General features: G+C 33.2%; 2 protein-coding genes across 14 annotated transcripts in view; both read left to right on the top strand.

Moving 5' to 3' along the window:
- The first annotated feature begins 5,732 nt into the window (after window positions 1-5,732).
- si:dkey-219c10.4 (high affinity cGMP-specific 3',5'-cyclic phosphodiesterase 9A) lies at window positions 5,733-15,034 on the top strand. 2 transcript variants are annotated; one of them, XM_051402892.1, is made up of 14 exons: window positions 5,733-5,848; window positions 7,241-7,390; window positions 7,497-7,548; window positions 7,631-7,733; window positions 8,323-8,465; window positions 8,549-8,608; window positions 9,976-10,153; window positions 10,992-11,114; window positions 11,900-11,992; window positions 12,075-12,142; window positions 12,226-12,328; window positions 13,241-13,345; window positions 13,429-13,575; window positions 14,142-15,034. In XM_051402892.1, exons 1-14 carry the CDS (start codon window positions 5,761-5,763, stop codon window positions 14,313-14,315), a joined length of 1,587 nt encoding a protein of 528 aa, XP_051258852.1. In that variant the 5' UTR covers window positions 5,733-5,760; the 3' UTR covers window positions 14,316-15,034. The 2 variants fall into 2 exon arrangements, with proteins under 2 accessions (XP_051258852.1, XP_051258851.1); XM_051402891.1 differs by having other exon boundaries at window positions 7,241-7,402.
- Window positions 15,035-20,779: 5,745 nt separating this feature from the next.
- ifngr2 (interferon gamma receptor 2) overlaps window positions 20,780-23,264 on the top strand; it is a 139,032-nt gene continuing 136,547 nt past the window's right edge. For 11 of the 12 annotated variants that reach the window (XM_051402993.1, XM_051402994.1, XM_051402995.1 and 8 more), the window contains exons 1-3: window positions 20,780-20,977; window positions 22,422-22,539; window positions 22,641-22,810. In XM_051402993.1, coding sequence (XP_051258953.1) covers window positions 20,938-20,977; window positions 22,422-22,539; window positions 22,641-22,810 — 328 coding nt within the window. In that variant the 5' untranslated portion in view covers window positions 20,780-20,937. The remainder of the gene's footprint in view (window positions 20,978-22,421; window positions 22,540-22,640; window positions 22,811-23,264) is intronic. The other variant, XM_051402992.1, reaches the window with a different exon arrangement.

Raw genomic sequence — 23,264 nt, 5'->3', positions numbered from 1 at the left:
ATACAGAGCAATATATACAGAGCAATATATATACAGAGCAATATATACTGAGCAATATATATACAGAGCAATATATATAAAGAGCAATATATACAGAGCAATATATATAAAGAGCAATATATACAGAGCAATATATATACAGAGCAATATATATACTGAGCAATATATACAGAGCAATATATATACAGAGCAATATATATAAAGAGCAATATATATACAGAGCAATATATATACAGAGCAATATATATAAAGAGCAATATATATACAGAGCAATATATACTGAGCAATATATATACTGAGCAATATATACAGAGCAATATATACATAGCAATATATATACAGAGCAATATATATACAGAGCAATATATATAAAGAGCAATATATATACAGAGCAATATATATACAGAGCAATATATATAAAGAGCAATATATATACAGAGCAATATATACTGAGCAATATATATAAAGAGCAATATATATACAGAGCAATATATATACAGAGCAATATATACAGAGCAATATATATATATACAGAGCAATATATATACAGAGCAATATATATACACAGCAATATATATACAGAGCAATATATATACAGAGCAATATATATACAGAGCAATATATATACAGAGCAATATATATAAAGAGCAATATATACTGAGCAATATATATAAAGAGCAATATATATACAGAGCAATATATATAAAGAGCAATATATATACAGAGCAATATATATAAAGAGCAATATATATACTGAGCAATATATACATAGCAATATATATAAAGAGCAATATATATACAGAGCAATATATATACAGAGCAATATATATAAAGAGCAATATATATACAGAGCAATATATACTGAGCAATATATATAAAGAGCAATATATATACAGAGCAATATATATACAGAGCAATATATACAGAGCAATATATATATATACAGAGCAATATATATACAGAGCAATATATATACACAGCAATATATATACAGAGCAATATATATACAGAGCAATATATATAAAGAGCAATATATATACAGAGCAATATATATAAAGAGCAATATATACTGAGCAATATATATAAAGAGCAATATATATACAGAGCAATATATATAAAGAGCAATATATATACAGAGCAATATATATAAAGAGCAATATATATACTGAGCAATATATACATAGCAATATATATAAAGAGCAATATATATACAGAGCAATATATATACAGAGCAATATATACAGAGCAATATATATACAGAGCAATATATATAAAGAGCAATATATATACAGAGCAATATATATACAGAGCAATATATACTGAGCAATATATATAAAGAGCAATATATATACAGAGCAATATATATACAGAGCAATATATACAGAGCAATATATATATATACAGAGCAATATATATACAGAGCAATATATATACAGAGCAATATATATAAAGAGCAATATATATACAGAGCAATATATATAAAGAGCAATATATACAGAGCAATATATACAGAGCAATATATATACAGAGCAATATATATAAAGAGCAATATATATACAGAGCAATATATATAAAGAGCAATATATATACTGAGCAATATATACATAGCAATATATATACAGAGCAATATATATACTGAGCAATATATACATAGCAATATATATACTGAGCAATATATATACAGAGCAATATATACATAGCAATATATATACAGAGCAATATATATACAGAGCAATATATACAGAGCAATATATATATACAGAGCAATATATACAGAGCAATATATATATATACAGAGCAATATATACAGAGCAATATATATATATACAGAGCAATATATATACAGAGCAATATATACAGAGCAATATATATACAGAGCAATATATATACAGAGCAATATATACAGAGCAATATATATACAGAGCAATATATACAGAGCAATATATACAGAGCAATATATATACAGAGCAATATATATACAGAGCAATATATATACAGAGCAATATATACAGAGCAATATATATACAGAGCAATATATATACAGAGCAATATATATACAGAGCAATATATACAGAGCAATATATATACAGAGCAATATATACAGAGCAATATATATATACAGCAATATATATACAGAGCAATATATATACAGAGCAATATATACAGAGCAATATATATATATACAGAGCAATATATATACAGAGCAATATATATACACAGCAATATATATACAGAGCAATATATATACAGAGCAATATATATACAGAGCAATATATATACAGAGCAATATATATAAAGAGCAATATATACTGAGCAATATATATAAAGAGCAATATATATACAGAGCAATATATATAAAGAGCAATATATATACAGAGCAATATATATAAAGAGCAATATATATACTGAGCAATATATACATAGCAATATATATAAAGAGCAATATATATACAGAGCAATATATATACAGAGCAATATATATAAAGAGCAATATATATACAGAGCAATATATACTGAGCAATATATATAAAGAGCAATATATATACAGAGCAATATATATACAGAGCAATATATACAGAGCAATATATATATATACAGAGCAATATATATACAGAGCAATATATATACACAGCAATATATATACAGAGCAATATATATACAGAGCAATATATATAAAGAGCAATATATATACAGAGCAATATATATAAAGAGCAATATATACTGAGCAATATATATAAAGAGCAATATATATACAGAGCAATATATATAAAGAGCAATATATATACAGAGCAATATATATAAAGAGCAATATATATACTGAGCAATATATACATAGCAATATATATAAAGAGCAATATATATACAGAGCAATATATATACAGAGCAATATATACAGAGCAATATATATACAGAGCAATATATATAAAGAGCAATATATATACAGAGCAATATATATACAGAGCAATATATACTGAGCAATATATATAAAGAGCAATATATATACAGAGCAATATATATACAGAGCAATATATACAGAGCAATATATATATATACAGAGCAATATATATACAGAGCAATATATATACAGAGCAATATATATAAAGAGCAATATATATACAGAGCAATATATATAAAGAGCAATATATACAGAGCAATATATACAGAGCAATATATATACAGAGCAATATATATAAAGAGCAATATATATACAGAGCAATATATATAAAGAGCAATATATATACTGAGCAATATATACATAGCAATATATATACAGAGCAATATATATACTGAGCAATATATACATAGCAATATATATACTGAGCAATATATATACAGAGCAATATATACATAGCAATATATATACAGAGCAATATATATACAGAGCAATATATACAGAGCAATATATATATACAGAGCAATATATACAGAGCAATATATATATATACAGAGCAATATATACAGAGCAATATATATATATACAGAGCAATATATATACAGAGCAATATATACAGAGCAATATATATACAGAGCAATATATATACAGAGCAATATATACAGAGCAATATATATACAGAGCAATATATACAGAGCAATATATACTGAGCAATATATATACAGAGCAATATATATACAGAGCAATATATATACAGAGCAATATATACAGAGCAATATATATACAGAGCAATATATATACAGAGCAATATATATACAGAGCAATATATACAGAGCAATATATATACAGAGCAATATATACAGAGCAATATATATATACAGAGCAATATATACAGAGCAATATATATACAGAGCAATATATATACAGAGCAATATATACAGAGCAATATATATACAGAGCAATATATACAGAGCAATATATATACAGAGCAATATATACAGAGCAATATATATATACAGAGCAATATATACAGAGCAATATATATACAGAGCAATATATATACAGAGCAATATATACTGAGCAATATATATACAGAGCAATATATACAGAGCAATATATATACAGAGCAATATATACAGAGCAATATATATACAGAGCAATATATACTGAGCAATATATATACAGAGCAATATATACAGAGCAATATATACAGAGCAAAATTGACCCAGTATGGTAGATAGTTGAAGATGGGGCATTTATGTGCAGGCAGGAGTCACCATAGGTCCATGGGTGTCACTTGCAGGTTTGAGGTTCTCGCGAAATATCTTGATAATTTAGAAAACAAAATTACTCCAAAAAACAGAAAAAACCTATTCAAAAAAACAAACCAAAAAATAAATTACTCAGAAAAACCGGAGTTTATTTTTTATTTTTTTTCAAGTGAATGCTAAAATCTCAAAATTTGGTAAAGACATACTGTAGGAGAGTATCTAACAGTACAACATTAAAAATTTTAGAGCACATGAAAAATAACATTTTTATTAATGGTGAAAGTCAGAACGTTGTCTAAAATTGTCTTTATTAAATGTTTCCCTTATGTTTTGTTTGTTTGTTTGTTTAACACAAAAAACAGACACAAAACACATCTGGTCATCTATTTCATGAGGCAGGTGTGTAGGAGTGGGATACATATACACAAAGTGGCCACCATAAATAAATAAAAACCTTTATGTTAAATATAACAGATTCACAAAAAGCTTCAGGTATAAAACTTTAATTATACACAGGGTCCCAATCAGAAGCAGGTCTCTTTTACTAGCCTGGTAGTGCTTTTAAAATAATGTTTTTATTGTTTTGGGCAGGGCAAACAATTGGATGACAATATCCGAAGCATATGTATATCAATATATTCATATATGTTTAAATTAACAATTTGATAGTAGGTTGTGGGTAAGAAATAAAAGCCCGAGATATTAACTGAAGTTCTACAGTATTGTAATTTGAATTTAGTGTTTATAGTCTCTTATTTTATTATATTTATTTGATATATCAGGTCAATTGGGACAGCATTAGAAGAGTTTAACCTACACAGACAACTTTTAAGTAGACTTTTAACGGTTTATGAATGGACTTTACATATCTTGCTAAGCTAATTGATGCCAACCCCCCACATTGTGTGTACAGTAAAGGCCTTATAAATTCATAAAATTATCCCAATAATTTTCCCTGACAATGATTAACAATAAAGATTAATCTGAATGTTGTTTAGTGTGTTAGTGACTCCACATAAAGAAACTATTCTCTCTTATTCTTGATGACTTTATGAGATATCTCGTTAGATATTATAAAATAATTCTTTACTTAAGTGTTTAAAGCAATTTTTATTCATATTTTCATTTATTTGTATTTAATATTTTCTTTTATTTTCATTATTACCTTCCAGCATGTTTATAAATGATCTTAATAACTTTATATCTTCAATCTCTGTCCAGATGACAAACAGCCTCTGTGCACTATCCCAAGTAAACACATGAAAACATGAAAAGTATGAATTAATAACACAACTATGCAATATTATGTAAGAATTATTAGATTATAATTCATAATAATTCTGATTACAATTTGGAAATGTGTTGGAAATGTAGATCTAACACACACAAACACAAAGGATAAATAAATGAGTCCTGATGTAAAATGTGTCAGCAGAGGAGGGATATAAAAAGGGGGGAAGGAGGAGCAGAGGAGGAGGTGGAGAGAATAAAAACAAAGGGTGGGTGGGTCGAGTGTTTACCGGTGAAAGAATGAGGTGAGACAGACATTAGGTGCAGATCAGCAGAGCACAACAACAGCAGCTCTGAATTCATGACATGGCAACAAAAATCATCTACTTCACAGTGAACGGGAGACCGGAGCGGGCCGAGTTCCCCCTGGACTGCCCGGCCCAGGATGTGAAAGGTAGGAGCTGAACATCTGTAATATGATCTATATGTAACATATATAATATATATATTCTCCTGTGTTTACAAATATGTTACACTGACTGAAAGGAGGATAAATGTGCTGTTACAGACTGTTAACCTGAGCTGCTTTAATAGAGTTCACAGCTGTTTTAAGATCAGTTGTTATACCAGCAGATTAAATTAACTTTTGGAGGCTGTCTGAGCTGCAGGCGGCGATGCAGCTGCCACTGACAGCTCCTCACTCGGCTTCACGTGTTCTTCACGCTTTGTTTTGAGTGTCGAGGAAGGAAAAAGAAAACCTTACTGAAGTAACTCTTAATAAAATCTCAATAAAAGAAGCAGTAATAACTTTTTAATAACTTAAATGTGTGCTGTATTTTAAGTGTTTAGATCCAGTTAAGTAATTTAAGTGGAAACATTTGTATAAAGAAGCTCCATTAAAAAATACTTTATTCAGATAAATAACACATTTTAAATAATGTTGCATTTGAGTAAGATATACTTACTGGTTTTAAGTTCAATTAACTGAATGAAATTGGTTTAATTAACTTAATTTACTTCTTAATAATAAATAATAAAATCAGACAACCAGTTTCCTTAAAATAATTCATAAATATTGGTAATTAATTAATAAATGCTTAATAACTTGTTGATCCACATTAATGAAAGAGATTGTTAACAACCTGGCAACTCAAAATATGTTCATATTACTGGTTTAATTATACTAATGGTGTATTGATCTATAGATGATCGTTATGATTTCATTCAGGGGCGGATCTAGAGTAAATATTCATGGGGTGGCAGAAATATATGCTGATTTAATCAATCACATATGTTGATATATGCTTTAAAAAGCACCCAAATTACGATATTTTAACTCAAAAACATTGTTGATATCGGAAATTTTAAGTCACACAAACTCAATTTGAAAGCAGCTTTTACTAGTAAACATTCCTGAGTGCTTTAATACGTGTTTTGTTTTCACAATACAAATAAAAATTACAAAATTATGTCAGAATTACTTTAAATAACTAATTACTATTAAAAAACTGAGTTAGTTTTACTTAAAAATTTTCAATGTAATCAGTTGAAATACGAGTTAAATGAACTTATCTGGCTTTACAGTGATTAAATACAAGTTGACTTCATAACATTATAATTTTAGTTTTTATTTAGTTTATTAATCATTATATACCCCAAATAACTTAACTTAACTTAACCAGAGTTACCTTAATAATAAATACTTGAGTTACTTGAACTCAAATCAAATCTTCTAATGCTTGAATTGTTTGAGTGGATTCACTAGCTTTTTCCAGAGCTTTCAACCCATGGTCTTCCTCAGCAGTTGAGGTTTTGCTCGATATAAAAACTTCCTCCTTTTTTCCAGATCTGTTCCGCTCTGCGGCCGAGGCGGGACCCCACGACATCCTGAAGCTCTACAACCCCAAAGGCAGCATCATCAACATCTCCCCGAATCTGGAGCCCAACAGCCCGAACTCCTGCTACAAGCTTGAGGTTGTGGCCGCCGACTGCAACAGTGAGCCGTTAGGTATCTTTAAGATAGCAAACATCGGGGCTCGCGGCGCTCGTCTCTACGTAAAGGAAACGCTGACAGTCGTCTTCTTTTCTCGCTGTAATTTCAGGTGCGGAGCTTGCCGGTGCACTCGGATTTGACCTCTCATCCATGGAGAAAAGGTAGGTAGGATGAGCCGAAACAGGGGTTATTACTTAATGATATTATAATCTGTATAATGAATAACGATGGGGGGGATGTTAGGCTGCAGGGTCTGGAGAAGAAGATCTTGTTCGAGGCCAGTGAGACTCCTGCAGTCGTGTATGAGATGAAGAAACAGGTGGATTCGTTCCGGGAGAAACTAGAGGTACGGACAAGGGTTTTAAAGCTGCTTGTGAAATATTAAGCGAGAATGTAGCATCATCATCTGCATATAGGGAGAGAAATGTTACTTATCTAAGCCAGCTTAGCTAAGCTTATCTTTTGACCATCTTCAAAATGTGTCATAATGTCTTTTCAGCATAGTTTAGCCTAGCATGTAGCATATCTAAGTACAGGAAAGGAGGAAGTTGACGGAAGCTTTCTCAACTGTTATTGGAAAATGGTTGATATATATTAGCTAATTATCTAGTGTTTGTTTCTGTAGTAAAATAAGGAAATATATCTGTGTCTTTTAAAAAAATGCTCCTGGTGCCTTTATTTGAGATTTGTAAGATTATTAATGTTAGATTAAGGTACAAAGTCTTAAATTCAGCTCAATAAAGTGATCAAAATACTTATTTTCATTGCTTGTAATAAACACAACTTGCTTATGTTTTTATAGTTTTAAGGCCCCAATACAAGAAAATTTGATTATATTTAAGAATATTTGTCTTGTTTCCAGTCAGTAATAATAATAATATGATGATAGATAATTTGTGGCGTATTTTGGAGGATTAATCTTCTTAATTTTCCAGAGCGTGGAGCATCTGAGCTGGCTGGGATTGTTTAAAGACCTGTCGGAGGGAACGCACAAACCCTCGCCGTTCTACCACAAGAGAACACTGCATAAAACCAGGAAGGAGTGTGAGCATGTGCGGGAAAAGTTCCTCCAAATGAGGCACGTTCACACACCCAAAACACACTGACCACCGCCCTCCATATAGTCTGAACATCTGGTTAATGAACTGTCCACCTTTGCAGCTCCCTGGAGGTATCAGACGAAGTGAGGCAGTACTTAAAGACCCCAACCTTCGATAACTGGTAAGTTGTAAAACACTCGGTGCACCTGTTTCCACGCCGTCGTGTCCCCGAAAACAAGCACCTCTGAAGAGCCATGGTCATCTTTTTTCTTCCCATAGACACACTCATCTCAATATGAATGGGGCCCCCGCTTGAGTTCTCGTGGATCAAAAGAAGGTTTTTTCATGAAAGGCTTAATCAAAACAGCATGTTTGAAGTGGGCTTTACGGGGAGGAAGCTGCACACCGCATTCATCATCTCATTTGTTCAAAAGCTTTTAGTAACGAAGGTGGATGGACGCGTAGCTTCGGGGATCATTTAATGACATTAAATAACAGGATTCCTTTGAAAACTCTGATGAAAAATGTGCTTTTCTTTTGCTTCCTGTTGTGTTTAACAGATAAAAAGGTTTTTGTTGCTTTCAAAATCCCATTAAGTCTGTTTTTTCAACACTTTCTGACCTCGCTTTGTTGTTTCTGGCGCTCAAAGAAGTTCACACTGAGGACATAAAGCTTTGAAACGTATCTCACGAATGCACAGTTTAACCGAAATCGCTAAGGATCTCTTTCACCTCTTGTTTCAGCTACTAAAAAGAAATAATTCCAGCTGCAATATCCATTTTAAACAAAGCCAAATAGACTCTCGCTACGTTTTAATGCTCCTGCTCTTATTATGGCCTTTATTAAAGCTTATTGAGGCCAACAACATGCTCCAAAACTCACAAAGAGCTGCACAAAATCTGTCTTTTGCGTCATATGAGGTCTCACAGAGGCCATTTTGGATTTAGTGGTCATTTCACTGGCGATTTGCAGACGTTGTTTTTGTTGCCAGATTTCAATGTTTTGCCATGAAAAGTTTCCTCCACGATTATAAAAATGAATCCAAGAATGTGATTGGAAATCATTACAAAAGTAATGTTAGTAACTTATTAGTTTTGGGGGGAGTAACTGAAATGTATTAGTAATTAGTTACACTACTAATTACTGGGGAAGTAAATATTATTACTTGTAATGAGTCACTGATTAGGATCTTTGTTGTTCTTTTGTCCATAAATTTTACACTGAAAAATATAAATTAATATAAAATGTGGTTTATCAAACATTTACATTTACATTTTTTAAAATTTAACTTATTATAGTATAATTTCTTCCTTCCTGTACTTCTTGCAGTACTTCAAAGCTCCACTAGGGGGTCACTTATCCCCACTTGAGAAAACTAATCTCAACTTTAAAAAAAAGCTTTCTAAGTAATGCTTGAGTATCGCAATTTATGGGGACTATTTTCAGCAGCGTATTAATACACAGGTTGTTTATTTATTACTGTATTGTGTGTGTGTGTGTGTGTGTGTGTGTGTGTGTGTGTGTGTGTGTGTGTGTGTGTGCGCGCAGGCAGTGGGAGGACGCAGAGATCATGGTGCTACTGCAGGTGATGTACACAGATTTAGATTTCATAGCAATGTTCAACATCGAGCCTGAAGTCCTGCAACAGTTCCTGTTCGAGGTCTACCGACGATACAACAACATCCCTTTCCACAACTTCAAACACTGCTTCTGTGTCACCCAGATGGTGAGTGTGTGTGTGTGTGTGTGTGTGTGTGTGTGAGAGAGAGAGTGTGTTTTAAAGTTGTATTGTGGTATTTCATCAGGGCAAATCAGGGAGAGCCTAACTGTGCCTGTAATCATGAGATTGTGGACTTATGCCGCCACCTTGATGGCTAATTGGTCAAGGACATCTGGCTCTGAGGGTCGAGAGGACTCCAATCAGCCTGATCCCCGACTATGAGCTGATTAGCCACTTACGATCTTTATGATATTACAGCTAACGTATTATTAAGAGACTAAAAATACGTAGAATTTAAAAGAGACACCCTCAAAATTGAGCTGGTTTTGACTCCAGAATCCAGAACCAGATCCGGTATCTTGGACACTGATGGACAAACAGCAGAGATTTAAAGTTGATTCTGTTGATTGAGCAGCTAAAGAGAGTTTGTGGAGACCAAAACAGAGCTAAAATCCCTCAGGATGTCAGCCTTAAACAACTTTATAAGGTGATAATATGTTAATGGTGTGTTTATGTTCGGTTCCACTGCCCCCTGGTGGACAGAAACATCAATTAATCAATTAATGCAGCTTTAATCTCTAGATTTTGCTTTAATTTCTATAGTTATTTACCTACAAAATGCCCAATAAAATATCCTAATTTCATTTTAAGGTTCATTACTATACTGCTGGATTGCATGATGGGTATTTTCAAGACGTTTTCATGTAATTTACTGTATATTTAGAAATTAATTACTTTAATTGTAGTGTAGAATACTGTGAAACTTACTGTAAAATACATGTACAGTGAAGCTACTGTAGAGGGGCAGTAAACAGCCTAACAGTGTCTCTTTACCTCGGGGCAGATGTACGGGTTGATCTGGCTGACCGACCTGAGGAGTAAGATTGACAGCGTCGACCTGCTGATCATGTTGACCTCCGCCGTCTGCCACGACCTCGACCACACGGGATACAACAACGCCTATCAGGTAGATGAAGTTCTTTACATAGAGACGCCGTTTCTATCATTTATTAAACTGACTCAGTGACATATTTTATGTATATTTCATATTAAATTCAGAGCTGTACATTAAACACAAATAATAATAATGAACTCAGGAAGTTTGTGTAAAACCAGAGATCTGGATGAATTTTGAGCAGATTATTTCCTGTTTAAGGAACTTTTAATTTTCTGTCTGTATTATGTATTTTTTTAATAGTTTTTAACAATCATACAGACTTAATAGTCTTATTTTTTGACAAATTCAGTGTTTTCTTGTCCATTGTTCTATTAGACAAGCATGTTTTTTTTAAGTTCACTTGCCTTTAAATCAGTAAGGACTTGCGACCCCCTCATAAAGTTTTGGTGACCCCTAGTGGGGGAACCACTTTGCTAATACCTGTTTACCTTTTATACAGCTGATGATAAACCCTCATAGTGTTTACAGTCTGTTGTATTCAACCTATTATTAAATGATATTAATCTCATCTGAATTTAAAATCAATGAATTCTCAAGTTTAATATAAATATAACATTGAAGTTTTTATTCTGTTTAGTCCCTCAAGGCTACAAGCTTGGGTGACCAGATCCCAAAGACTATGTTTGTGTGGGACAATGTGAGAGATAGCGATAGTCTGCACAACCATAAAACCAAACCACAGATATTAGAAAAGTCCTGCAGGAGCCGATCATATGTGGTATAAAAGGGGTACAAATCCTAAAGTGGGATACAGAACTGCTTCACTATCATCTGTATTTAACTCCTTCTTTCAGATCAATGCTCGGACTGAACTCGCTCTCCGCTACAACGACATCTCTCCGCTGGAGAACCACCACTGTGCCGTGGCCTTTGAGATACTGGAGAAGGTAAAAGAGGATTTCTGATCAGGGTTTTTATCTATTTAAACGGGAGTTAATCGGCACAAACCGACCATTTTCTGTTCTGTAGACAGAGAGCAACATCTTCAGGAATCTGTCCATGGATCAGTACAAACGGATACGAGAAGGGATCATCAAGTGAGATCTAACTCTTCTCTCAGCTCGCTCGTTATCTGGTGTTATTTAGCCGTTTTTTAAATGTATGTCTGTTTTAATCACAGATGCATTCTGGCCACTGACATGACGAGGCACAACGACATCCTCAACAAGTTCAAGTCCATCCTGCCGGCCTTTGACTTCACCAACAAGGACCACAGAGACGTGGTAAGAGCAGTGTTTGACTCGGAGGTACTGTACAATAAATATACTATCAGAACATTTAAATTCATACAGCGAATACTGAGCCTCGGAGAGTTCAGGTTGTAATGTTTTTAAGCTTGCTTCCTCGTATTTACTCCAGACAATATTCTCTCCATAAAATATGATCCAGTTTCATCCAAATGACCGATAAAGTTGAGTGTCTGTACATTAATCAGTGAGCTCCGCTGGCTAGCCATGCTGTAAACTATCTAAGGTAAGATAAGATGTTCCTTTATTGATCTCCCGCAGGAGAAATTCAGATCAGACACAGCAGCAAAGGGGAATGTAGTGCAAAATGTACGGAAGTGTAAAAATAAAGAATCAGAAAATAAGAATATTATGAAATATAATAGAAAAATAAAAGACTATAATGAAAAATATAAACACTTAATGCAATAAAATTAAGCAGCGTATAACTAAAAAACCAAACTGTACATTGGCAATTTAAAGCTTAACTAGCTAATGAATCTTATCGTGTAACATTTTGTTTTACAGGAAAACAAAATTATTGGATTTTGATATTAAAATACAAAGAAACTGAGTTTTTGTAAAATGTTAAATAGGAAAACAATATAAAAATGCTGTTTTTAATTTCACCTGGACTTTAGGTGTTATATTTAAAGATACCAACAGCTGGAAGCATTCAAATATAATAACTTTTCTCTAGCTGATGTGTGAAACTGTAAATGACCTGAGGGACCTGGTTCATCATATACTGCAAATACAAGCGCATGTTAGACAAACGCAGAACTTAAAAGACGAGCAGAAGAATTTAAAAATACGAAAACATGAGTGACAAGTGTCCTTTCATTGAATTTGGACTTTTTCTCCCGTAATAATCTGATAATTTGAGTTGTTCCTGTCGTTGTTGTGCAGCTGATGATGATTCTGATCAAAGTGAGCGATATATCCAACGAGGCGCGACCCATGGAGGTGGCCGAGCCCTGGTTGGACTGTCTCCTGCAGGAATTCTACAACCAGGTGACTGACAGACATTTTTAATAACTTTCCCAGTTTTTTCCTTTCAAACGTTCTGACCTTCGTGTCGTCTGTCTGTCCCTCAGAGCGACGTGGAGAAGCTGGAGGGCCTCCCGGTCACCCCCTTCATGGACCGGGACAAAGTAACCAAACCGTCATCTCAAACAGGCTTCATCAGATTTGTCCTCCTGCCTCTCTTCATCGAGCTGGCCAACCTCTTCCCCTGCTTGGAGGTAAGTTAAAGAAAGACAATGTTGTTTTCATCATGTTTTTAAGGAATAAAATCTGCTATAAATCAGGCTGTGAAAGATACATGAACAAAGATCTATGTACAAACCTTCAGAACATAAAGAGGAATAAAACTGGAAGGTTTACTGAAGTGGAGATTTCTGGCTCCGAATGTGAGAAAAACTCGTTTTGGGAAAACTGCCTTTTCTGGTGAAATTCAGGTTAATACAAGTGAATAGGGTAAAATATTTAACTAACAGATATCAGCATGAAATATCCCCAGTTGATTACTCACTTACTGTGTAATGCTCACTAAACCGACAAAATGTAGCAAAATAAACAGCTAAATGGGTTTTTGGGGCGTTTTCTTTCCTCTAAACGTGTAAAGAAGAAATGTTATAGAAGCAAAATGGCAGAAAGATTCACAAACATCCAGCAAATGTACAAACTGTACGAGATAGTCTGTGAAACGTAGGGAATCAGTCACTACATCCGTGGTGAAGGTTGAAGGGACGTGAGCTCTCTCTCTCTCTTGGGTTGGACTTTAATTCATTCTTCATTCACTCTGCAGCAACACATTATCGACCCGGTGCGGAAGGCTCTCGATTACTACACCGAGATGGAGAAAGCGCTGGAGAGGGAGAAACAGAACCGGGCTCAGAGCGAGAGCACGGCCAAGAGTAAGGAGGCCGCCGACGGCCACGCGGAGGCCGGACCCGAAGCCTCGAAACCGGACACACAGTGAACCACGGTGGACGTCGAAGAACTCAACTATCTCAGATTGTATAACGTAAAACTTCAATTAAAAGCCCCGGGCTTTTATTAAAGTTACCACAATAAAACAGAGAAAGAGTTTTAAACCATTCAAGACTTTACTTGTCGTACATTTAAAAGTGAGCAGTGGAGGTTTATGAAGTAAATTTAGAACAAAGTTTGGAACATTTCTGAGTGTTAAATTAATTAATGTGATTTTTTAAAGTGAGTTGCAACTAAGTAATTATTCTATTAGCCGCAACATTTAATACTATAAAAAAAATTCTTCTGGTAAACTGGGGTGCCAAAAACTACAACTAACAAGTAAAAATACAGTAAAATAGTAATTTTCTATAATTAAAATACAGTTTTTAGCTTTAATTTGACATTTTTAATGTTTAATTAAAGATATTTGTACATGTACAAACAATGAAATGAGCTATAAATACATATCTATAATATATAAAATTTACAGAAAAGTGCTGTTATTATTTGATTTTTTCTTATTTTAAAAGTTATAGAACAGTAATAAAAGTCATTATTTGTGAAATTACAGTAATTATTAATGTTTTCACTGATAAAAACTGTATTTGGACAGTTTATCAATGCTTATACACTGATAAACAACATTTATTCAACATTATTAATGCAAAAACTTCCCTAATTATACAAGATATCTGTTAATTAAGAAACAAATCCATGTAAAATTACACAACAAATACTTAATACTCTTTTACTGCTCATTAATTTTACATAATTTTGGAAATGTTTTAATAGTATTAAAATTGTATTTAACAGTTTAATCTATTAAATTAACAGTAAATATCTGCAAAATTATTTACAGATTTTTAACGTTATTTGACATTTGACATGTAAATTCAGTCTATTTTTGTAATTGTATTAATATTTTCATATATTTAAAAAATACTGAAAAAATCTGTAAAATATACAGGAAAAAACACATAAAATTACAGATTTATATTACAGTATAGACTTCAATATATATTAATAATAAGAAATAACAATAAATAATAAAGCCTTCTGCCTCCAATAGGGACTTTTAATTGAAGTTTTACTGCAACTTTATGTGGATGTATTTGATTAATCTAAATGTGATTTATTCAGTGGGCACTATGAGCACAAGTACTGTTTGCTGTTCAAAGCAGCTTCTGTTGTAGTTTTTGGTGATTTCAATATTAAATATAATGAAATAAGATGATTTTACTGGAGAGTTTAATACAAATTCTCGACTCAAATATATTTTAAAAGCATATTTCAGAACAAATTAGATGCCTGAATTATATTTTGTGACAGGACCAATCTTTTTATATAACAGAAGAAATGATTCATGAATAATAATATATATAATTGTACTTTTTAGCACATCTAAGGTACTGCATTACTGTGTTTCTGAGGTGGTGCAGACAAAATTATGTTTCTTATGAAATGTCCAGTGTTTGTTTGTTTTGGAAGAAATAAACTGTGTGTAATGAAACTGGGGTTGGTTGTAATTCATGTAAGTACAATCAGAGAAATGTACTTTAAGTTTAATGTCTCCTGTGACTGTGATTAAGAGTTTGACAGCAGAGGGCGACATTTATTATTATTTTATCAACAGGAGAGTTCAGCTCGTTCCTCTTTAATGTGAACCCGATCTTATAAAACCTGATTTAAGTAATTAAAGATATTTGATTTGAGTGGAAGTGACTCAAGTATTTATTGTTGAGGTAACTTGTGTGAATTAAGTTAAATGGACCAATTTAATTCAGTTAATATTCAGCATTTATCTGAATAAAGTCACTTAAATGCATCTTTATACAAATGTTACCGCTCACGTTGAATTTACTCTTCCACTAAAGCAAATTATTACATTACCTGTAAAACAATTTATAATTAATTGATCAAAATGGTAGCAAATACATTTTCTGTGGGGTTTTTTTATGTGACAAATGAATTAATTGAATGCATACTAGTTCATTTGGTGATTAATACTGATCTTAATCCTAATCCTGAGCTATACAGCATTATAATGCTTATATTTCTCTAATTATATAAAGTCTACTTCAAGAAAATAATACAGTGGAACACAACAATACTTGACACAATACGTTTGTAATTTTTGGTTTATAACACTCTTTTCTCTTTGCATGAATCTCCGTCTTCTGGGAAATAAAGGACACATTTAATGAGTCTGTAACATCTTCACAGGAGAAATTACAACAAAGAAGAGATGATCAATTCCCCATCGTAACATCATAAAGTCTTTAAAATCCACCTGGCAAAGGAAATGTTTCTGCTGTTGACTCACTCGCTTTCCGTCATTCCTTTATAAAGCCCTTTGTTGTTATACTTCCATCCTGTGTGTGTGACTCAGTGGACATAAAGACACTGAAGATGACTCATAATGGACGTACAAAATGTATTTACTCCAGCAGGGCGGCCGACCTTTGTAATCCTCGGACCCAATTACTGGAATAAAGCCGATCTGGGGACTATACTGTTTAAAGGAAATGGTGTCCTCTTTGTACAATGCAATGTATTATACCTTCTCCTCTGAAAATCCCTTTAATAACCACAAAACCTTTGGAAATGTTACATAGAACACGATTAATGAAGGTCCTTCATGCAGTTTTATGAGCATCTTTAAGGTCCAGTGTGCGGGATAAACTCCTTAAATTCACTCTAAAAATAAAAACAGTGACACAGATAAAGTCAGAAAAAGAGAGAGTGGCAGCAGAAGTTACAAATGAGCTTCGTAGAACCTGTGAAAGGAAGGTTTCTCATGTGTTAGGAGCGTTTTTATTGATGAGGAAGCACCGGACGGCTGGCAGCAGGTGACTCACTGGTAATGCAGCTACCTGGCAGGTAGAGACAGGTGCAGACAAAGCAAAAGAAAGGAGGAGCAGGAGGAGCAGGAGGTGCCAGGTAACAAGGCTCTGGGAGTTTTTAGACATTACTTAAAGAGCTACTCCACCTTAAAACGTGTCTGTTGAGTTGTGAACTGAATGATATGACGGCACTGTGATGAAACACATGAGTAATACAGACTTCTGTTACACCTTGAACCAAGACTGGATCTGGTTTTGATTGGACTTAAAATATGCTTGAGTTTAAGATGAGTTTGAGATTTTAATGAGAAAATAGTGAGAAACTTTCTCAAGATTTTGACTTATTATCTTAAAATAATGACTTAATATCTCAAAATAATGACTTAATTGTTAAGATAATGACTTAATATCTCAAAATATTGACTTAATATCTGAAATAATTACATATTATCTTAAAATAATGATGCATTTTCTAACATTGACAGAAATGTGCTTCTATAAGATGTTCCAGTGTATCTTCTGCTAAAGGAGATTTTAAAAAAACAAACATCGAAGCACCTTTCGTTGACATTTAGAGAACTCATTCAACTGACAGTAAACTGTCTTCAAGGCTGATTAAAATGTGGTCCCTGTAGTCCTCCACATCATAATGAAGACTTGTTGTAGTCCTCCTGGGGGAGATATCTGAATGAGGATGATGGTTTGGTAATTTTTTCCTCCATAATGAGATCAGCTAAGAACAATTATTTGCTCATTTAGTGTGAAGCTGAGCTGAATAGCTGCTTTAGAGCCTCTCTCAGTGTGTCTCAGTGTGTGAATACGTCCATTTATGAGGCTTTTTAATGAGTCTCCACTGACACTTCAGATGAATCTCAATGAGAAACTCAGTTCATAAAGGAGCAGTGTGCAGGATTTAGTGGCACCTAGTGGCAGATTGCAAAACCCTCACTTCACCCTCCCTCTTCCGAGTAATATAATGGATCTAACCCGAGTGCACTGTAAAAACAATACTGTGAAATAACAGAAGATAATTGGCAATTAAAAATAAATAAAGTTTTTAGCTTTAATTTTGACATAAAATCTAAGGTGAACACTGCTATAATGCAAATAATCAGACTTAAATTTACAGAAGAGTGGTTATTATTTGATTTTTTTTATTTTAATCTGAATTTTAAAAGTTAAAGAATTGTAATAAAAGTCATTATCTGTGAAATTACAGTAATTTTTGCTGATACCAATGCTTATACACTGATAATAAACATTTATTCAATGTTTTTGTGGTGGAAACGTCCATAATTATACAAGATATCTGTCAATTAACAAACAAATCCATGAAACATTACAAAACAAAAACAAGAAGATGTAATTGTCACCAATTTAACATAATTTTAGAAATGTTTTAACAGTATTAAACTTAAATTTAACATTTAAATCTGATAAATAAACAATAAATATGTAATTGTTGCTTATATTTATGTTATTATTGTGGAAAATCCAATAAATCCTTGTTTAAAAAGGCTTTTATTGTGAAAAATTTGCAGGAATATGATGCAGAAAACAAACAAATGAGCTGTTTTATCTACAGATGCAGCAGGTCCCCTTCTTTAGAGGCCGCCATGTTGAACCGCCATCTTTCTACGGTGGCCCAGAGCGGACAAACACTGGATCTACATAGGGCCTTTCTCTATTTTCTTGCCGTATTTCACATCCACCATAGTTTCTCCTTCGCACTTGGAAGGCGATCTGCGTTTTAATCTGCAACTAGATGCCACTAAATCCTTCACACTGGTCCTTTAATGCTCTAATTAATATAATAAACTAAATAATAAAAATAATAATAATATAATATAAACTTTAGTTTTTAGCTGCCCATGCTAGCTAACTGTGCTGTTTGGTTTAATATCCAAACTGAAAACAGAACTTCTTCCATCTTTCTGTTCTGGTTCTCCCAGTAAACAGCAGCTGGTCACATTAAAACACTCTCATGAAGCATTTCTTCTTTCATCTTCCAGCTTTCAGCCAGCAGCTCTCAGAACTAATGTTTGTACCTTATCTACAACATAAAAGAAAATACACTTTCTCTCCTTCTCTATTAATATTATATTTATATAATAAATATTTATATAATATATAGAGGCCAACCCACAGATAATTAACACTAACTCTGCAGTTTATTTCAGCTCTATGGAGCATTTTAGTGTCTTTTAGCTCATTGTTTTGGTTTTCTGGCTCGTGAACTCCAGTTAAGGTCGGTTGACACTAACTTTACGATGTGAGCGTATTTATGTGAGATGTTTTCAGTTTGTTCAGCTCACAAGTTGCTAAGTCGCTTAATGAAGCTTTAAATGAGCTTTTACTGTAAAATCGAATTAATTAAAGGAGCTGTGGCGGTTTCTGTTGTCTGCGTCCCACCTGGCTTCTACTGAAGATATAAAAACAACTTATAAATATATAGGCTCATTTGAAGCAACAAAATACCATTAGAAATAGATTTATTATAATCATTATTATTGTTGTTGTTATTTATACATATATAGTAGAAGTCTTATTTATTTTATTATATTAATATTATTAGTAGTAGTAATCTAGAAGTAATATATAATAATAGTAATCGTGCATGTGATGCTGCCAAACTAACAAGGAGAAGTATTATTATTATTAATATTAGTTAGTAGTAATACATTAATATATAATATAATAGAGGTGATGTTTCCTTGATGTTTATTTATTATGATGATTATTATTATTATTATTATTAATATTATATTAATATTAGTTAGTAGTAATATATAATCTTTAATATATAATCTAATAGAGGTGATGTTTCCTTTAAGGGGCGGTGATGCTGATTATTATTATTATTATAATATTATTATTATTATATTAATATTAGTTAGTAGTAATAGTAATATATAATCTATAATCTATAATCTATAATCTATAATCTATAATCTAATAGAGGTGATGTTTCCTTTAAGGGGCGGGGATACTGATTATTATTATTATTATATTATTATTATTATTATATTAATATTAGTTAGTAGTAATATATAATATATAATCTATAATATATAATCTATAATCTAATAGAGGTGATGTTTCCTTTAAGGGGCGGTGACGCTGATTATTATTATTATTATAATATTATTATTATTATATTAATATTAGTTAGTAGTAATATATAATATATAATCTATAATCTATAATATATAATATATAATATATAATCTATAATCTATAATCTAATAGAGGTGATGTTTCCTTTAAGGGGCGGTGACGCTGATTATTATTATTATTATTATTAATATTATATTAATATTAGTTAGTAGTAATATATAATCTATAATCTATAATATATAATCTATAATCTATAATCTATAATCTAATAGAGGTGATGTTTCCTTTAAGGGGCGGTGACGCTGATTATTATTATTATTATAATATTATTATTATTATATTAATATTAGTTAGTAGTAATCTATAATCTATAATATATAATCTATAATCTATAATATATAATCTATAATCTATAATCTATAATCTATAATCTAATAGAGGTGATGTTTCCTTTAAGGGGCGGTGACGCTGCCAAACAAGGAACCAACGTAATTTCCCAAATCTTTATTCCCATTTTGAGGAAGCGTCCGGTTGAGACTTGTTGTGTGTTGCAACGTTACAGACCGACAGACCGACAGACAGACCGACAGACAGACAGACAGACAGACAGACAGATAATGGACAGCAACCTGTTCGGGGACTCGCACTCAGTGAAATGAGGCCTTCAGGATGCTTCTGATCGTCTTCTGCGTCCATCTCATCGTCCCAGGTACTTTAATGTTAGCCGTTAGCCGTTAGCCGTTAGCTCCGCTTGTTAGCTGTTTGTGCTATTGAGCACACACACACACACACACACACACACACACACACACACACACACACACACACACACAGGCCTCTAACATCAGGGTCTGGTGTTATGGAAAGGGAGTTTTAGAGCTCGCAGGCCAGACTCCATTTAAAAAACTCTCAATTTAAAGTTTCTATCACGCAGAGTTGAGTTTAATGTCACTTGTTATATTATCTAATGCTGTTATTGATTAATGTAAGGCACTGTGGTAATATCGGCGCGACTGACTCCATCAAACCAGACCGCATTTAAAAATGAACGTTTTAAAGTTTCTTTCATGGAGGGTTGAGTTGAATATTACATAGAAACGGATCTAATGTTATAAGTAACTCATTTAAGGTATTGTAGTGAAATCGGCTTAAGTTACTCCATTTTAAAACCTCACAATTTAAACACACACACACACAGGGCTCTACCATTAGTTATAAACGAAACAATCTCAGTTATTACATGGATGACCATAATTTCCCTTCGGGGATAAATAAAGTAGTCTATCTATCTTTAACCTAACCAGACTCCATTTAAAAACTCACTTTTAAGTTTCTTTCATTCATGGTTGAGTTGAATATCACATAGAAACTGTTATAATGCTATAATTAATCAATAAAAGGCATTGTGGAAAAATCGGCATCAGTTACTCCATCAAACAACACTTCATTCAGTTTAATTCAGTTTAATTTGTATAGTGCCAAATCATAACAGACATCTCAGGACGCTTTGCATAGAGAGCAGTTCCCACACTGAAGCCAGACTCCATTTAAAAACTCACACTTTAAAGTTTCCTTCCTGCATAGTTGAGTTGAATATCACATAGTTCATGATCTGATGCAATATTTTACCCATGTCAAGCACAAATGAACAAATAACACTAAGTATTTTTGGCTGGTCATTACATTTCCCCCCACAACTGTAGCCCTTGTTGGTGGAAGTTAACTGTATTAGTGTTTGTATTTAACTGTATTTAACTCTGCTGCAAAATATTCAGATTTTATTGAAGAAGTGTTGCACTGTTTCTTTCTTTCTGTTAAGTTTTATCATCAGAAACATCACTTCTGACTGGCAGCTTACAGGAAACAGACGATTGATCTTCTAGTTTCAATCTGTTGCATAAAACAGATAAGAGTTGTTTAGCTGTGTCTAATCAGTGCCAAAAAAGTTCCCTAAAGCTTCACTGAGGAGCTTAAATCAAACCTGCATTACATCTTTAGTGTCAGAAGATGATAAAGTGGGCTGGAAATTATGGTTAAACCCGTAAACGTATGCATCCAAACAACATTGGTGATGGTTAAAAAGAACAAGGTCAGATTTAATCAGCACAGTTGCAGGAAATTTGCACATTTTCTCATCCGCTCATCTGTCCCAGTGCTGTCTGAGACGCCGCCACTGCCGCCGCCACAGAACGTCAGCACCAATAATGGGCTCCTGACATGGACTCCTGCCGGCGAGGAGAGGGACGTCACCTACACCGTTCAGTACAAATGGTGAGGCACTTTATTGCATCCATCTCCTCTGTAGCTTTTCCCCTTTATTTGTGCTTTTTAGTTTTTTTAAATCTCTTCTTGTTTCCGTTCCTCGTCCTCAGCATCGGAGATAACTCGTGGTCAAATGTACCAGCCTGCGTCCGGATACCTTCCACCACCTGCAATGTCACGTTCACCAAAGCTAAGGGCGATCACGGCTGCGTCCGGCTGCGTGTGCGAGCCGAGAGTCGAGGCCTGAAATCCAGTCTGGAGGAAGCCTGCAGCCAACCCGGTAAGAAACCGAAGCCCATGTGAACGGGGAAGTGTGATAATGTTGCGTTTACACTGGCAGCGGTTTAGGTCATGCGCTGGCAGGGTTCCCACACATCCTGGAAAACCTTGACATTTAAAGACGAGTCATAGAAACACCTGGAAATTTGCCTAAAATTACAAAAAGCTCTGTAAATAATCTGTTTGTTGTAATTTAGCTCGCCTTTGTAAACCCGGGTGCATATTTAGTTTTAAACTAGTTGGTAGCTGTGCCGGTTCCTACGCATCCTGGAAAACATGGAAAACCGGTGAATTTAGAGACTAGTTTTCCTGGAAATTAGCCTGGAAATAATTTATGTAAACCTGGGTGCATACTTTAAAGCTGGTTTAACAGACGTGGAGCGGAAGCAGGTGTGTTTGTTAACCAGACGTGAGGTGAAACGGACTTGCGGTGATCTTGTGAGGAACCTGAGACC

The sequence above is a fragment of the Dicentrarchus labrax genome, unplaced genomic scaffold, assembly GCF_905237075.1.
Source record: "Dicentrarchus labrax unplaced genomic scaffold, dlabrax2021, whole genome shotgun sequence".
NCBI lineage: Eukaryota > Metazoa > Chordata > Actinopteri > Moronidae > Dicentrarchus > Dicentrarchus labrax.
The sequence above is the reverse complement of the archived record's forward strand: the minus strand, read 5'-3'. Positions and strand labels throughout refer to the sequence as shown.